Below are 14,246 nucleotides of genomic sequence, written 5' to 3' on the forward strand. Positions count from 1 at the left end.
GGGGAGGGGAGGGGAGGAGAGGGGAGGGAGGAAAGGAGAGGAGACGAAGGGAAGAGAGCAGGCAGGCAAGCAGCAGCTACCAAGGGTCTTCTTGTGTTTTCTGGTATTTCTTTGATTCATCCAACTACTCTGTTTACTATAGGATCTTCAACACAAAGTTGAAATTATAACCTCAATTTCCTCATCTGCAAAATGGGTTTTATACTACCAACTTCACAGTGCAGTACAGAGGATTAAACAGAATAGCAAAGTACAACCCATAGTGCTTGGCACATGTAGATATTTTTCTTACCTAATGGCAACTATTATTTAATACATGATTTATTTTACAGATTAGCTAGTTAACATCATGTACATTGCTGAGTACTGAGAATTACAGAGTACTTTGATACAGTATGATATGCAACATGAGATGATTTTCTCTTAAGACTGAACTTTACTCACCTATGTTTGCACAACTACCAACAAATACCTGCACCCAGGTCTATAATAGTGCTTATAAAATAATTAGTAACTTAAACCAAAAAGAATCTGAGACAAATATCAATCAATTTAGGCTTACTTTGCTAAGATTAAGGACTATGGCCCATGACACAGCCTCAAGAGGTCTTGAGAACATGCACCCAACATGGTTGGGTTACAGCTTCGTTTTATACATTTTAGGAAGACAGAAGTTACAAGCAAAGGCATAAATTGATACATGGTTACATGGAAGGTATATATTGGTTCAGCCCAGAAAGGCAGGACATCTTGAAGTAGAAGGGCTTCCAGGTCATAGGTAGATTCAAAGATTTCCTAACCGGGCAATTGGTTGAAAGAGTTAAGCTTTGCCTGAAGAGTTGAAGTCAGCCTAAAGAAATGTTAAGTTAAGCAGGCTGTGGAAGCCAAGATTCTTATGTACATGAAGCCTCCATGCAGTAGGCTTCAGACAGAATAGTTGGTGAATATCTCTCGTTATAACTTAAAAGGTGTCAGACTCTAGAAAGACCTAGCAAGGGAAGGAGATCCTCTACAGAACGCCGATTTCGTCCACAAGAGAGGGCTCTGCAGGGCCATTTCAAAATATGTCAAAAAAATGTATTTTGGGGTAACATACTTTGATTTCCTTCAGGGCCTGCTGTTACATGATCCTGTACCAGAGTCAGGTTGAATTTGGTATCTTATTGCTAGAGTCTGTTTTGTCAGTGTTATGATCTCTATTTTCACATTAATGCTGGTCAGTTATTCCTAAACTTCAAAGGGAGAAGGATGTAACAGGTATGTCCAGGCCCTTCTTCCTGTGATAGCTTGAATTAGTTGTTCAGGTTTTTTGAGATGCCTTGGCCAAGAAGGGGTCCATTCAGTCAGTTGGGGAGATTAGAATTTTATTTTTGGTTTACATAGTCAGTTTTTAGACCTGTTAAATAAAACAATCCTTTGAAACATCACGTAGGCCCCAGGGTTGGAGGAAGATCTTCCAGCCATGCTTCCAGCTATTTTTCAAGAGCTGAGCAGACAGCCACTAGACTTGAAAAGCAAGTATTACTGACTTTCCTACCTCCAGCAGGTGACTGAAGCAAAAATTAGTAGTCTATTTGGAAAGTTCCAGTGTCAGCTACTCTACCCTCAATGTCCTAACTAGAAAAACCTGAGGTCTTGCAACGAGAGCAATGTGGGTGTATTAATAGAATCCTAGCTACTTCTGGAATTTCTATCTAAATCTGGGAGTTTTGTGTATTATCTCTTAGCAAGGAAAAGGTAGAGAAGGCTGTTTCTAGCTTATTTTTTCAATGGCCCCAAGGATCTCAATTTCTCTTCTCAGATTCTTTTCAGTCTCGCAGGACTGGAGGAGGAAGAAAAGCTGACACAATTGTTTCTTCCCACTATAAATGGTACTTGGGTGGTGTGACTATCTAAAACAGACAAATTAGAAAACCAGGCCCTTAACCTAATTTTCATAATGCAAATACTGACAAAAAGCTCCAGGGAGCAAAGCTGCTTAGACAGAGGAGAAAAAAACACTATCTTGTCTCACCAGAACTAGACTTCTCATCTCAAAAAGGTAAAGTAAAGAAAAATATCTAAGAAAAAGAAACTGGCAGGTGTGGTGGCTCACACTTGCAATCCCAGCACTTTGGGTGGTTGCAGTGGGAGGACTGCTTGAGCCTAGGAGTTCAAGACCAGCCTGGGCAACATACTGAGACCCTGTCTCTACAAAAGATTAAAAAAATATATATTAGCAGGGCATAGTGTCATATATCCATTGTCCCAGCTACTTGGGAGGCTGATGTGGGAGGATCACTTGACACTAGGAGGTCATGCTGCAGTGAGCCATGATTGTGCCATTGCACTCCAGCCTAGGTAACAGAGTGAGATTGTATCTAAAGAAAAAAACAAACAAAAAACATAAAAAGCAACTATGGCTGGAGCAAAATTAGCTATTTCCAATTAAGAACCTTTTTTATCCATTAAATAGATTGTCCTATCTGTATATATGCAAGGATACATTTCACCAGTATATACTTACATAATTTACATCTAAACTGTATTTTTTCCAGAGTATTTGTTGAAAAAGTTTCCCAAAGCACCCAAATTGTTAATGCAGACAAAAATCTATAGACTTTCATTCCAACTTAATTTCCATATTGGCCATCTTAGAAAGAATGTAAAATAAATATCTGAATTAAACTTTACCAGTAGTATTACGCGACTCAGAAGACTGTCATTTTAATGAACAAATATTTATTCTCCCAGTACAACAAACAAAAGTGTAAACATGGATTTCTTGGGTCTAAATGGTATAAAATCTAGGAATGGGTCAGATGCAGTGGCTCATGCTTGTAATCCCAGCACTTTGGGAGGCTGATGCGAGAGGATCACTTGAGCCCAGGAGTTCAAAATCAGTCTCAGTAACACAGTGAGACCCCCTCTCTACAATGAATTTAAAAATTAGCTGGGCATGGTGGAGTGTGCCTGTAGTCCCAGACACTTGGGAAGCTGAGGCAGGAGGAACACTTGAGCTGAATTTGAGGCTGCAGTGAGCTATGATGGCACTACTGCACTCCAGCCTGGGCCAGAGTGAGACTCTGTCCTAAAAATAAAATAAAATCTGAGAATGTGCTACATGGAAGATGTTGAGTTGAGGCTAGTTTAAAAACTAATAAAATAAATAAATAATAATAAATTAATAATAAATCTTTAACTGGAAGAATATGACATCTCTTTTCCTGATATGGAGTTCTGTTAAAAATGATATTATTCTCACACATATACAGAAGAAAACATAGCTAAATAGACTAAAGAGTAAAAGAGGCTGCTACATGAATGGAAGGAAACAAATAAGTATGAGAAAAAGAACAGTTAATAGAGAGTTGGGTGATCTGCGATCTAAGTTCAGGGTAATTGTCAGATATAAGTAAATGATATATGCAAGTAATACAAATATTTTCAGCTTACATTTGGCAAAAGACAGTCCAAATTCCAACTATCATTAATGAACCACATGAAATACCACCTTAGAGAAGTGTGTTCCAAAACTGTACAGTTGGGTTAGGTTGCATGTAACTCTCACATCCTAAGGGTATGCATAAGCAGTTCTGCAGTTTACAAAAGAACAGCATTCAAATAAAGATATCATAACACTAGAACATGCCTGGAAAAACATGAACTACTTTTTTCCTTACACACTGAGTTTTGATTTCAGTGTTAATTAAGATTGAGATCATACAAAAAAGTAGTATCAAGTAAGTGACTGTGTGTTGGAGAGCAGGAACTTCAAAATGACCACATGACCATAGAAAACAGTAAGTATAATACAATGCATATGTAGCTGTAGATGAGACAGAAAAAATGGCTTATGTCCACAGAAATTAATCAGCCAAAATGCTGAACCAATAAAGATTAAATTTTGGCATAACTGAGTAATTTGGTCACCTATTACGAATAAACTCTTGTTAGCCAAAGACTATCTTTTTCAATGTTCAACTCTTCACATATCCTATCATAGATAATACCTTTAGTTTTTATCTTGAGATTCTCGTTTTAGACATTTCCTAAATAACACCAGAATAGTATCATTACTTCTGTAAAACTAGCAAAAATGAACCACACTTAACCTCCATCCAGTAGTTTCATATGAAATATTTAAAATACATCTTTATAGAGTCAAAAATGACTATATGGTCCTGTGGAACAATGAAATTTAATTCCTATAAAACTTTCATAGTCTTTGATATTTTAAAAAGTATTCAAAGGATACAAAAAACCAAAAAAACCAACTAAGTTCATTCATCTTTATATGCCAACAGACTAAAAACATAGTGTTTATATATGAAAGTACTCAACAGGCATTGATAAACTGAAGGTACTAATTTGCAACAAACATCAGGATTTTAAAAAGTCTTGAAAAACAAAAAGAGCAGTAAAATACATTAGTCATTCAAGAATTATAGAGAATGACAAGTCTTTCTATAGAAAATTTAAAACTCCCACAATACTACAAGCTTCCAGAATCAAGCATGCAGTGCAATGATGAATACTGAATTTTATGTTGATGGTTACCTCTAGGTAGGGTTGAGAGGTAGTAGAATCATAGAGGTATACAAAAGTCCTCAAAACAGCTCTTATTTAAATCTAAAACAAATGTTACGATGTTAATTCTGATAAAACAGGATGGATATGGGTGTTTATCATTTTATTTTCTTGTCCGCATATTTACAATTTTTTTTAAAGAAATGACACCAGAACTTTGCAGAATCAGCAGTATTAATGCACTATCAGCATTTAACAGCTAATTGTCTATTTTGTGAAACATCATTCATTTGAAGATCTCTGATCAAAAGATCAAGGATCTCTGCATCTCATAATTTCAATATATAGTTGTGACACTTAGATTTTTAACAAAATGCATTTCCATTTTTCTTTAAGAAACGAATACTAAATTACAAAACAGTATTTTAAGATAAAACTATAACAATTCTATTTTTTATCTGATCAAATTTACAATTGAGTACAATTTTTCTTCTTGTTTTTAATTCCATGACTCACCACCTATAGCCTGAAAGAAACCCAAATGGCATGTGTTAGTTTAATCCAAAATTTTTCAAAGTACATTCTCATTTACAATTGTCATAGACTGTAAATTGTTATAGACCCGTAAATGAGAATGTACTTTGAAAGACTTTGGATTAAACTAACACATGCCATTGGGTTCCTTTCAGGCTACAGGGTGGTGAGTCATAGAGTGCGATACATGGAAGATGCTGAATTGAGGCTAGCTTAAAGAATAATAAAATTAAGAATCCTTTTATCTTAAAATACATTATTTCAGTAATGACAAAATAGTTAAAGTTTTTTAAAGTTAACCTCCTCCCAAGTTTTCCAGTATGGAACTCAAACTATAAATCTTTCATTGGAAGAATATGACATCTCTTTTCCTGCTGTGGAGTTACAATTTATGACGATTGTAAATGACAGTCTACTCAGGTCAAGAAAGATAGAAAAAAATGTAATCTCCTATAATGCCTCCTTTAGTCACAATGCACAATAGCACATTAAAAGCCAGAGGCATTCCATAGGAGAACCCCATGTTTCCCAAGGTCATTTCAACCCAGGATCCTTTCTTTGTAACATTTGTATCTTCTTTCTAGAATTGTGTTATGAAGATAATATTTGATTTAATCTATATCATGTCCATTCTGGAATAATTCAGTTTCTGAAAATCCCATGTTGAAATGGTCTTCCTTCATCTTTTCATAGCACACATACCATATTTACAGCTCCCAGTGTTTGTTGGCTTGTTTCTTTTACTTACTCATTAGCGCCACTTTTTCTAACCTTAGAAGATCTATTCAAAAAGGTCTTGGCAAGGTCACATAACCCAACAGTTAATATGGTCTCATTTTAAAGGTGTCCTTGGGTCATAGTTTGCAAATCAAAAGTAACATGAGGTTTTCTTACTAATAGAGAAACCATTTAAAATCTTTGTCTTTTCTCTAAATTAGCATATGATGACTTCATTGGCAGAAAAACTCAAACTACTAAGAATTAACTAAAAAATATTTCGACTGTGGGTGATAAAGATCTTATTGTCATTTTTTTTCAAAGAGTGATTTTTTCAATTTTATCAACTGAAGTTTGGCTTGAAAATGTCTTAATCCAAGTCACATATGACAATCTGTACACAGACACATGGATATTCTTAACATGTATTGGTTTTCCTATGGTCTGTCTCTTCAAAAGCAAAGTACTGTAAAACTAATAAGAGGAGACTCCAGTAGGGGATTTTACTACATGTTGTTTAATAAGAGTAACTACACATTTTCAAGAAAAATCTCAAATTTTCCTTTGAAATATATCACTTTTAAGGTATACATGAATTAAAATGCATTAACACATCCATTTATTTGAGGAAATTTCTCTTAGAAAAAAACTGTTTTAAATTGCCAGATTGAGTCAAAGCTGCTTGAATTTCTAAACTTTCAACATAACTTATTGATTGTATTTTGACATGGAGAGGAGAAAAGACCTGGTAGCAAAGTTATAAGAATTTTCTTTATTATACCAAATGCTTTCATGGTATTTGACAGAACTCAGAACTATTTATAAAGAAAGAAAGAGAAATCAAACAACCAAAAAATATATTTCATATAATAGCAAAATATAAAAATAGAAGCCAAGCGACAGAATGAAAAAGTTAGCTAAGAAATAGATTTGAAAAACTTTGATTCTACCTATCTGACTCGTTGCTAATTGTCCAAACAGATATAATAATAATTTAAGATGGTCTTGTGAGACTTCCTAGAAGTAAAAAGGAATTCTTGAAAAAATTTCAAATATTTTATAAATACCAAATACCAAAAATATTTATTTTCATTGTACTTTCTGACTTGCTTCAGTGAAGGTGTCCTTTTACAACGTTATTTCTTGTTTCAAATTCTCATCTAGAGACATTACTGTACTTTCTTCCAAAGTGATACTCCCAGCTTATCACAATATTCCTGATTCAGAAAGACAATGCTAGAACTGTCCCACCTGAGGAAAAGAGAGAGAACTGCAGACCAATCTGTAAAGTTCCTAGACAGTTCAATCAAGTTAAGGATGGTCCAACTGAGATGTTTTGTTACTCCAGCACTTTTCAAGTATCATTATGAAATCATAATTCTATCTCAGTGTGAGATTTCTTATATAAGTAGGAAGAATTTCATTTTGTAAACATGTGCAGGGCCAGCTGTTTCTCTGAATAGATTTGTTTCCCCTTAAGAGAGCTGCTCCAGTGAAAAATCATTTCTTATGTCTCATGTTCAAACCCAAAGAGAAACTAAATGTTTTTCTGTGAAAAGACAGAAACATTCAAGTAATATAAAAGCTTTCCGTAATCAAGGGATTGCCTACCTATTACAAGCATGTAATCACTCCTTATAGATTTCTAAAGAATTAAAAATGTTCTTCATTTACTCATAGTTCATCAGATGTACTGTTAGCCTTTGCTAATTCACATTCTTCACTGGTTTGACAACTCTGAAGGATGTCCTTGTAGTGGTTCTTCAGATCCTCATAAAATGAAACAGTTTCTTGTGAGTAAGCCAAGGGTAACACCTTTTCATTTAATAACATCTGCACTTGGAATTGTTCTTTAGGAGTCTTAGCATTTTCACAGTGGTAAAGCACAAATATTAGGTTTGAGGCATAAGGTACAATGTGACCGCTTCGGAACTTCCGATGCATTTGTTCCTTGTAATTGTAAGCTGTTAGAGGTTCCTTGTCTTTGAAGTAGCCCATGAGAGAAAGCAGTGGAAGAAGGGTCTCTGCATGACCAAACTGAAGGATGACTGGAGAAGAAACTGGCTGAGACCTTCAAACAGAAATATATATTAATGTCATAGAACATAGTATTTATACTTAGGAGTAACTTTCCCATCTTGTTTTTAGTTTAATCCCATCTATTTTTTAAATCTTTATATAAATTACTCAAGCATATGGCTGAAATTCCATGTAGTGGAGAACTAAACTTTTTAAACTGAAAGTTAAGTTCCGAAATTCAGGATCACTGTACCGTTGCAAATCCATATGAAACAGTGTGCATACATATTTTCCTTTAAGTTTAAAGAGAGTAGTGTCTTATAGATATGGGAATTTGAAACAGATGTGTATTTCAACACTGTATTGCCTTTCTGTGCATAAAACTCAGCAAACTGGCCCTTAGTAAATATTACTCCATAAAGCTCTTTTGAATAAAGTGTTATTATTTTATTTACATCAAGGGAATAAGAACAAGCAATATTCAGTAAATGTCTTATCAAGTCTGAACAGGATTCCATGGTAATTCACATAATCCTTCAATGGTTTACAAAACCCACAAAAGGTTAGTGATACAACCTATTCTGGCTCAAACAATGTGTCTCTGGTTGGGAGTGAGAGTTTATAAGTGCCAGGAATACAAATCGCTTTCAACATTATGAGCTAAATCAGTTTTTTCTTGCAGTTTTCAATTTTTTTTTTTTTCTGGTAAAGGCTTTTTTATAAGAAGCAGTGAATAACTGCTTAGCCTTTTCCCTACTTTTACAGAAAAAAATACTATTTTTCTTAAATATAATTTGTAACCCTATTCAAACATGATTGTCTGACTTTTTGCCACCACTCATCACGTTATCGATTTAGTGCATCTGGATTTTCTGGGAGGACAGAAACAGCAGTTTTAGACCTCCTGATTCCCTCTGTCCCCAACACACACAAACAGAGCAACTAGATAGCAAATCCAAAAACCCATGGGAAACATTTACGGCATAACTAGGTGGAAAAGTATTCTCTGTGAACCACCCCAAGTAGCATCCATCCTCAAGAACTAGGTATTATCAGTATCTGTTGAAGAAGCAGAGAGAAGCCTCAGAGCATCTGAGCAATCTGAGAACAGGAGAATCCCAAACAGCCAACAGGTATTCACTGGAAGCGCTGTGGGCAAATTGGAGATAGCAGCTCAAACTGGCAAGTATTTAGTCCTCTCCAGGACTTGGTGAGTACAAGACAGGCCTGCAGTGCGGGCTGGGGCCGGAGAAACCTGGAGCTCTCCAAGCACAAGACTCACACCAGAGAAACTGCTGGTAGTGGAATTTCGGCCAAGCAGAAAAGGGACAGAGAGATTAAAAAAAGTACGTTCAGGTGAAAGTCGGGGGAGAGGAACAGAGCCACGAAATCTCAGAAAACAACCCATCATACTTCTGAACAGTACACATACCAGAACAGGGTGTGCATGTCATTCTCACCGAATGAATTCTGTGAGATGAGACAAGCAATCCGACACAAGCATTTTTCTAAATGTTAACAATTCACATTAAAATAACTACAGAAATGCATGTAAGAAAAAATAAAGAGCAGAATCACTTCCATATATGAGTATGCTAGAAACACATACTCAAAAAGTACATTGAAACAGTATTTCAAAACAAACTAAAAGACAATTATTCACTACTTTAAGATTAATATTCTCTAAAAGGTGTAAAACTTAAAAGCCATTCATCAATAGGAGCTTACCAAGACTCTCTTCATAACCGGTATACTTTAATTAGGTCATCGAAATACCCAAAACCTCTATTTATTCCCAAGAAGCAACCTCTTAGGTCTGAAGTTACAAAGCAGTGGCATTGAGAACACAGCTATATTTAGTTTGACCAGCATAAGTACTTTTAAATTTTGCATTATTTATCAGTATTTAAGAATTGAGAAGTTTAAGATTCTTAAAAATCCAGATTTTTGGCTCTTCTTAGAAATCTGAAAGATATGGCAACACATGTCCATATATATCCATAAGACCACAATCAGCTAAACAGGAATAAGGTTACCCACCATCTAGAGAGGGCATATACTTCCTGCACAATACATGTATTATTCCACATTGTGTAACACAGGACAAATTCATTCCTTTGTTACTTGCCTGGCCCATTTATACATCTGAGTATATTCAAGTCTAAGCTAATACCACTGTCATAATCTAAATAATGAAATTTAATAAAGATACAAGTTAGCCATCAGGCAGACACCTCAAAGCCAGGAGCAATCCTAAATTCAACTTTCAGTTATTGCTCTCCATGGGATATACTAGGACACAAAACAGGTCAGGGAGAATAGTAGCAATGGCAGAAACACCTCCGTTGTCTCACTGAAAGAATTTACTATCAGTAACTCCTCTTTCCCCACGGAAGAACTCTAATAAACTGGGGACAAGATATGATAATATATCCAAACTACTGTCATTTCAGCAAGCAATTTTATACACAATTAGTAAACTTTACATTCTTTTTTTCTACCAAGTGTCTGAGATGCAGTGCCTAATTTACACTTAACGGACAGCTTCACTCACACCAGCCCCTTTTTAGGCACCAATAACCACATGTTGCTGGTGGCTACCGTGTTGAAGAGTGCAGGATAGACAGTGGTATAGACAGTCTTACATACTTAGATTCAAATGTTAATCAAATAGCAAATAGGAAAAAAGATACAAGACAAATAAAAACACACAAATGAAAACTATAAATTGGGAAAAGGAAAGAGACCTAAAGGGCTATGCACAAAGTATGAGTTCAAAGTTCTATTAATTGCATCCAAGCTATAGAAGAAATGGCATTTAGACTGTGATTCAAATTTAAGTTGTAAAGTTCAAAGTTCCTTGGGTTTATACAAAAAGCAGTAAACACCTCCCCAACCCCACGCCCCCTTTTTTTTTTTTTTTTTTTTTTTTTTACTGCCTAACAGTAATATGTTAAAATCAGAAATTCTTCAGAACAAATTTGAGGAACATTGTACTTAAAAATGCTTATCGGAAGTTTTATGGGAAATCAAGGAAGTTTATATATGAGATTCTGACAGTAAACCATGCCATCAAAAATAAATTACCGCCTTCTATCATTTGATGAATGTAAGTTTGTTTTAAAATTGTTTTTCAGAATTCCAGACAATTTTTGATTGGAAGGAAAAGTGCTAACTTTTATAAAGTCCGTAAGTATTTATCTTCTTACATAGAGCAATCTCTATTACAGAAATTTGAAACATACCAATAAAAACCCCACACAATATCTTAAAGGTCTAGTTAAATGCCCTGGTAAAACAATAATAAGACAAGGATAATAGTTTAAAAAAACTAGAGCCATCAAAGCAATTAGAACAAGATTTCGCTTATAAACTGAAATGTGCCTACAGGGAATAATAAACTTATAATTTTATTTTTATAATTTATATATTTAAAAAATAACCAAGTTAAAATATTTATATTTGTAATAATGAAAAGTATAAAAAAGCACAATTTCATTCATAATCATTATTTATTTTTTTCCTTTTACCCTTTGTGACTTAACATAGCTTGCTACTCAACAAAAAGCTGCTAGCTGATGATGCTCATATTCATACAAAAGGCCCTGGACAAATTAGCTGCACTCAATTTTCTAAAACATAATAAAGAAGAGACTTTTCAAAAGATCCATTTGGTTAATTTGTTAGATGTGACAGGCCCTGTCATTTCATGCCAAGTGGCAGGCACCATGCTAGTTTCTTCTTCTTGGATGGGTAGAGGAGGGGAGAAGAATAGTGAGGTAAAAGAATAAAAACACAAATGAAACATTTCTGGCTCTTGCAGATTTGCATGTGTCTGTCAGAGAAACCCAGAGAAAAACAAATCCATCTGTTTAAGGAAGAACTGAATGGGTTTTGCTGAGGAGGTGGTGTCTGAGCTGGGTCATGAATACATTCCTTCTAAGTCTTAAAACAGAAATGTTGCTCATTGTAGCCTTAGCAAAGTAGCTGGCTTACCCTCTCAAACAAGTACTATCAGACCCTTTTAGAGAGGGAAAATCTGAGCAGCTTGAAAACCATGGGGCATAACCTAGTTATGGGCAAATTTTAGGGCAAATTACCCAATCTCTCTCAGGCTTCATTCCTGCAAAATGAAGATACACTACTTCCCTGGTAAAGCTCTTGGATTTGAGCTACAGAAAAATACTCGCATATTCACTATCACATATTGATCGATGGCTCTTTGGTAGTGTTTGCTATAGAGCCATCGATCAATATGTGACAGCAAACAGTCACAGTGGTAGCAAAAGCCACAGCAGTTGCAGCAGTGAAGTACCCCAGCACACAAATTAGTGGTGTGCTGAGTTTAGAACCCAGGAAATGAGTTCAAGTTAGTTCTCCTTCTAAAATATCAGTACCTAACACTTGATTTAGGTAAACACGGTATCAAGTGACAAACTCATTTCATTGAATAGCATATTTTAAAATTCATCAGATATCCCAAAGGCCAAAGATCCAAATGCAAAAGCAAAAACACAAGCATACCATAAATTAAACTGGATGGAAACAATTTATACCAAAAAATTTTACTGGGAAACACCTTAATGCCTTTCAAATAAGAAAATACTTGTTTATTGGGAGTAAGTAATTTAGGAACTCAGTCACTTCTTAGTCACTTAAATTTACTTTCAAACCACTGCTGATTAAAATCATTTAAAATCAAGAAATCCCAGCACTTTGGGAGGCTGTGAGCAGATCTCTTGAGGCCAAGAGTTCAAGATCAGCTGGGCCAATCTGGTAAAACCCCACTTCTATCAAATATACAAAAAAATTAGCTGGGTGTGGTGGCACATGACTATAGTCCCAGCTGCTCAAGAGGCTAAGGCACAAGAATCACTTGAACCTGGGAGGGGTAGTTGCAGTGAGCTGAGATTGTGTCGCTGCACTCGAGCCCAGGTGACAGAGAATCTGTCTCAAAAAAACCAAAAATCATTTAAAATCAAATCAGTTCTTATTTGTGGGAAGAAAAATGCATTTCAACATACTGACTGAGGAAAACTCCATTGTCAGTGGTTAGCAACGCTTTTCAGCAACATGCAATTTGGCAAAAGCACATGTAAAATCCTGCAAAATTTTTAAAAAGTAATTTTTTCCCCCTTTTTATTTGTTTAAAGAGACACAATCTCACTCTGTCAACCGGGCTGGAATGCAGTGGCATGATCATGGCTCACTGCAGCCCTGACCTCCTGGGCTCAAGCAAGCCCTCTTCTCACTTCAGCCTCCTGAGTAACTAGGACCACAGGAGTATGCCACCAGGCCTGACTAATTATTTTTATGGAAATGTGGTCTTGGCATGTTGCCCAGGTGGTCTTGAACTCCTGGCCCCAAGTGATGGTCTCACCTTGGCCTCCCAAAGTGCTGGGATCACAGGTATGAGCTACCACACTCAGTTGATTGTTTCTTAAATAAGGCATCAATTCTTTTCCAAGAATGTAAAAAAGGCAAAGGCCACATTTCTCAGGTTTTTCATCTGAAATGAATATGCAGTAAGAAAAAATATTCAATGAAAAGCACAGTTCTACAAAAAGCTGATTGAGGTAGTTCAGCAGGACTTGTTTCTGAAGACACAGGTCACAAGGATCCTGCTGATAAAACAGCCACAATCAGCCAGAATCAAGGGGGCAATGAAAGTGACCTCCGGTCATCCTCACTGCTAATGCTGATTATATCAGCATGCTAAAAGACACTCCCATCTGCACCGTGACAGTTTACAGGTACCATGGGAACTCCTGGAAGTTACCCTATAAGGTTAAATAAGGGAAAGAACCCTTGGTTTCGAGAATTCCCTACCACTTTCCCCAGAAAACTCATGAATAATCCACTCCTTGTTTAGTATAAGATTAAGAAATAACCATAAAAAATAGCCAACCAGCAGCCCTCAAGGCTACTCTGGCTATGTGGTAGCCTCCCTTTTATTCCTTTACTTTTTTTTTTTTTTTTTTTTTTTTGAGATGGGAGTCTCGCTCTGTTGCCAGGCTGGAGTACAGTGGTGAGATCTTGGCTTATTGCAATCTCTGCCTCCCAGGTTCAAGCGATTCTCCTGCCTCAGCCTCCCAAGTAGCTGGGACTACAGGCGTGCACCACTACACCCAGCTAAATTTTATATTTTTAGTGGAGACAGGGTTTTTTATCACGTTGGCCAAGATGGTCTTGATCTCTTGACCTCATGAGCCACTCACCTCAGCCTCCCAAAGTGCTGGGATTATAGGCGTAGGCCACTGCACTGGGCTTATTCCTTCACTTTTTAATAAACTTGTTTTTACTCTACTCATTTGGCTTATTCTTAAATTCTTGCCTCTGTGAAGCCAAGAACCACGTGGCCTCGGGCTGAATCCCAATTTTGCCCTACAACATGATCACTAAAGATGTAAGGCTCTAAGCAGATGAATGAAGACAAGGGTGTATGCATCTAAATTTTTATCTTGCTT

The 14,246-nt window shown here is 36.1% G+C and overlaps 1 protein-coding gene across 2 annotated transcripts in view; it reads right to left on the reverse strand.

The window, feature by feature from the left end:
• Positions 1-6,512: 6,512 nt before the first annotated feature.
• Positions 6,513-14,246, reverse strand: part of MINPP1 (multiple inositol-polyphosphate phosphatase 1) — a 44,443-nt gene continuing 36,709 nt past the window's right edge. For both annotated transcript variants that reach the window (XM_032245610.1, XM_032245609.1), the window contains one exon: positions 6,513-7,831. In XM_032245610.1, the coding sequence (XP_032101501.1) occupies positions 7,435-7,831 (397 nt within the window). In that variant the 3' untranslated portion in view covers positions 6,513-7,434. The remainder of the gene's footprint in view (positions 7,832-14,246) is intronic.

Source organism: Sapajus apella, unplaced genomic scaffold (genome assembly GCF_009761245.1).
Source record: "Sapajus apella isolate SASKATOON/1434 unplaced genomic scaffold, GSC_monkey_1.0 scaffold58, whole genome shotgun sequence".
In the NCBI taxonomy this organism is placed as follows: domain Eukaryota; kingdom Metazoa; phylum Chordata; class Mammalia; order Primates; family Cebidae; genus Sapajus; species Sapajus apella.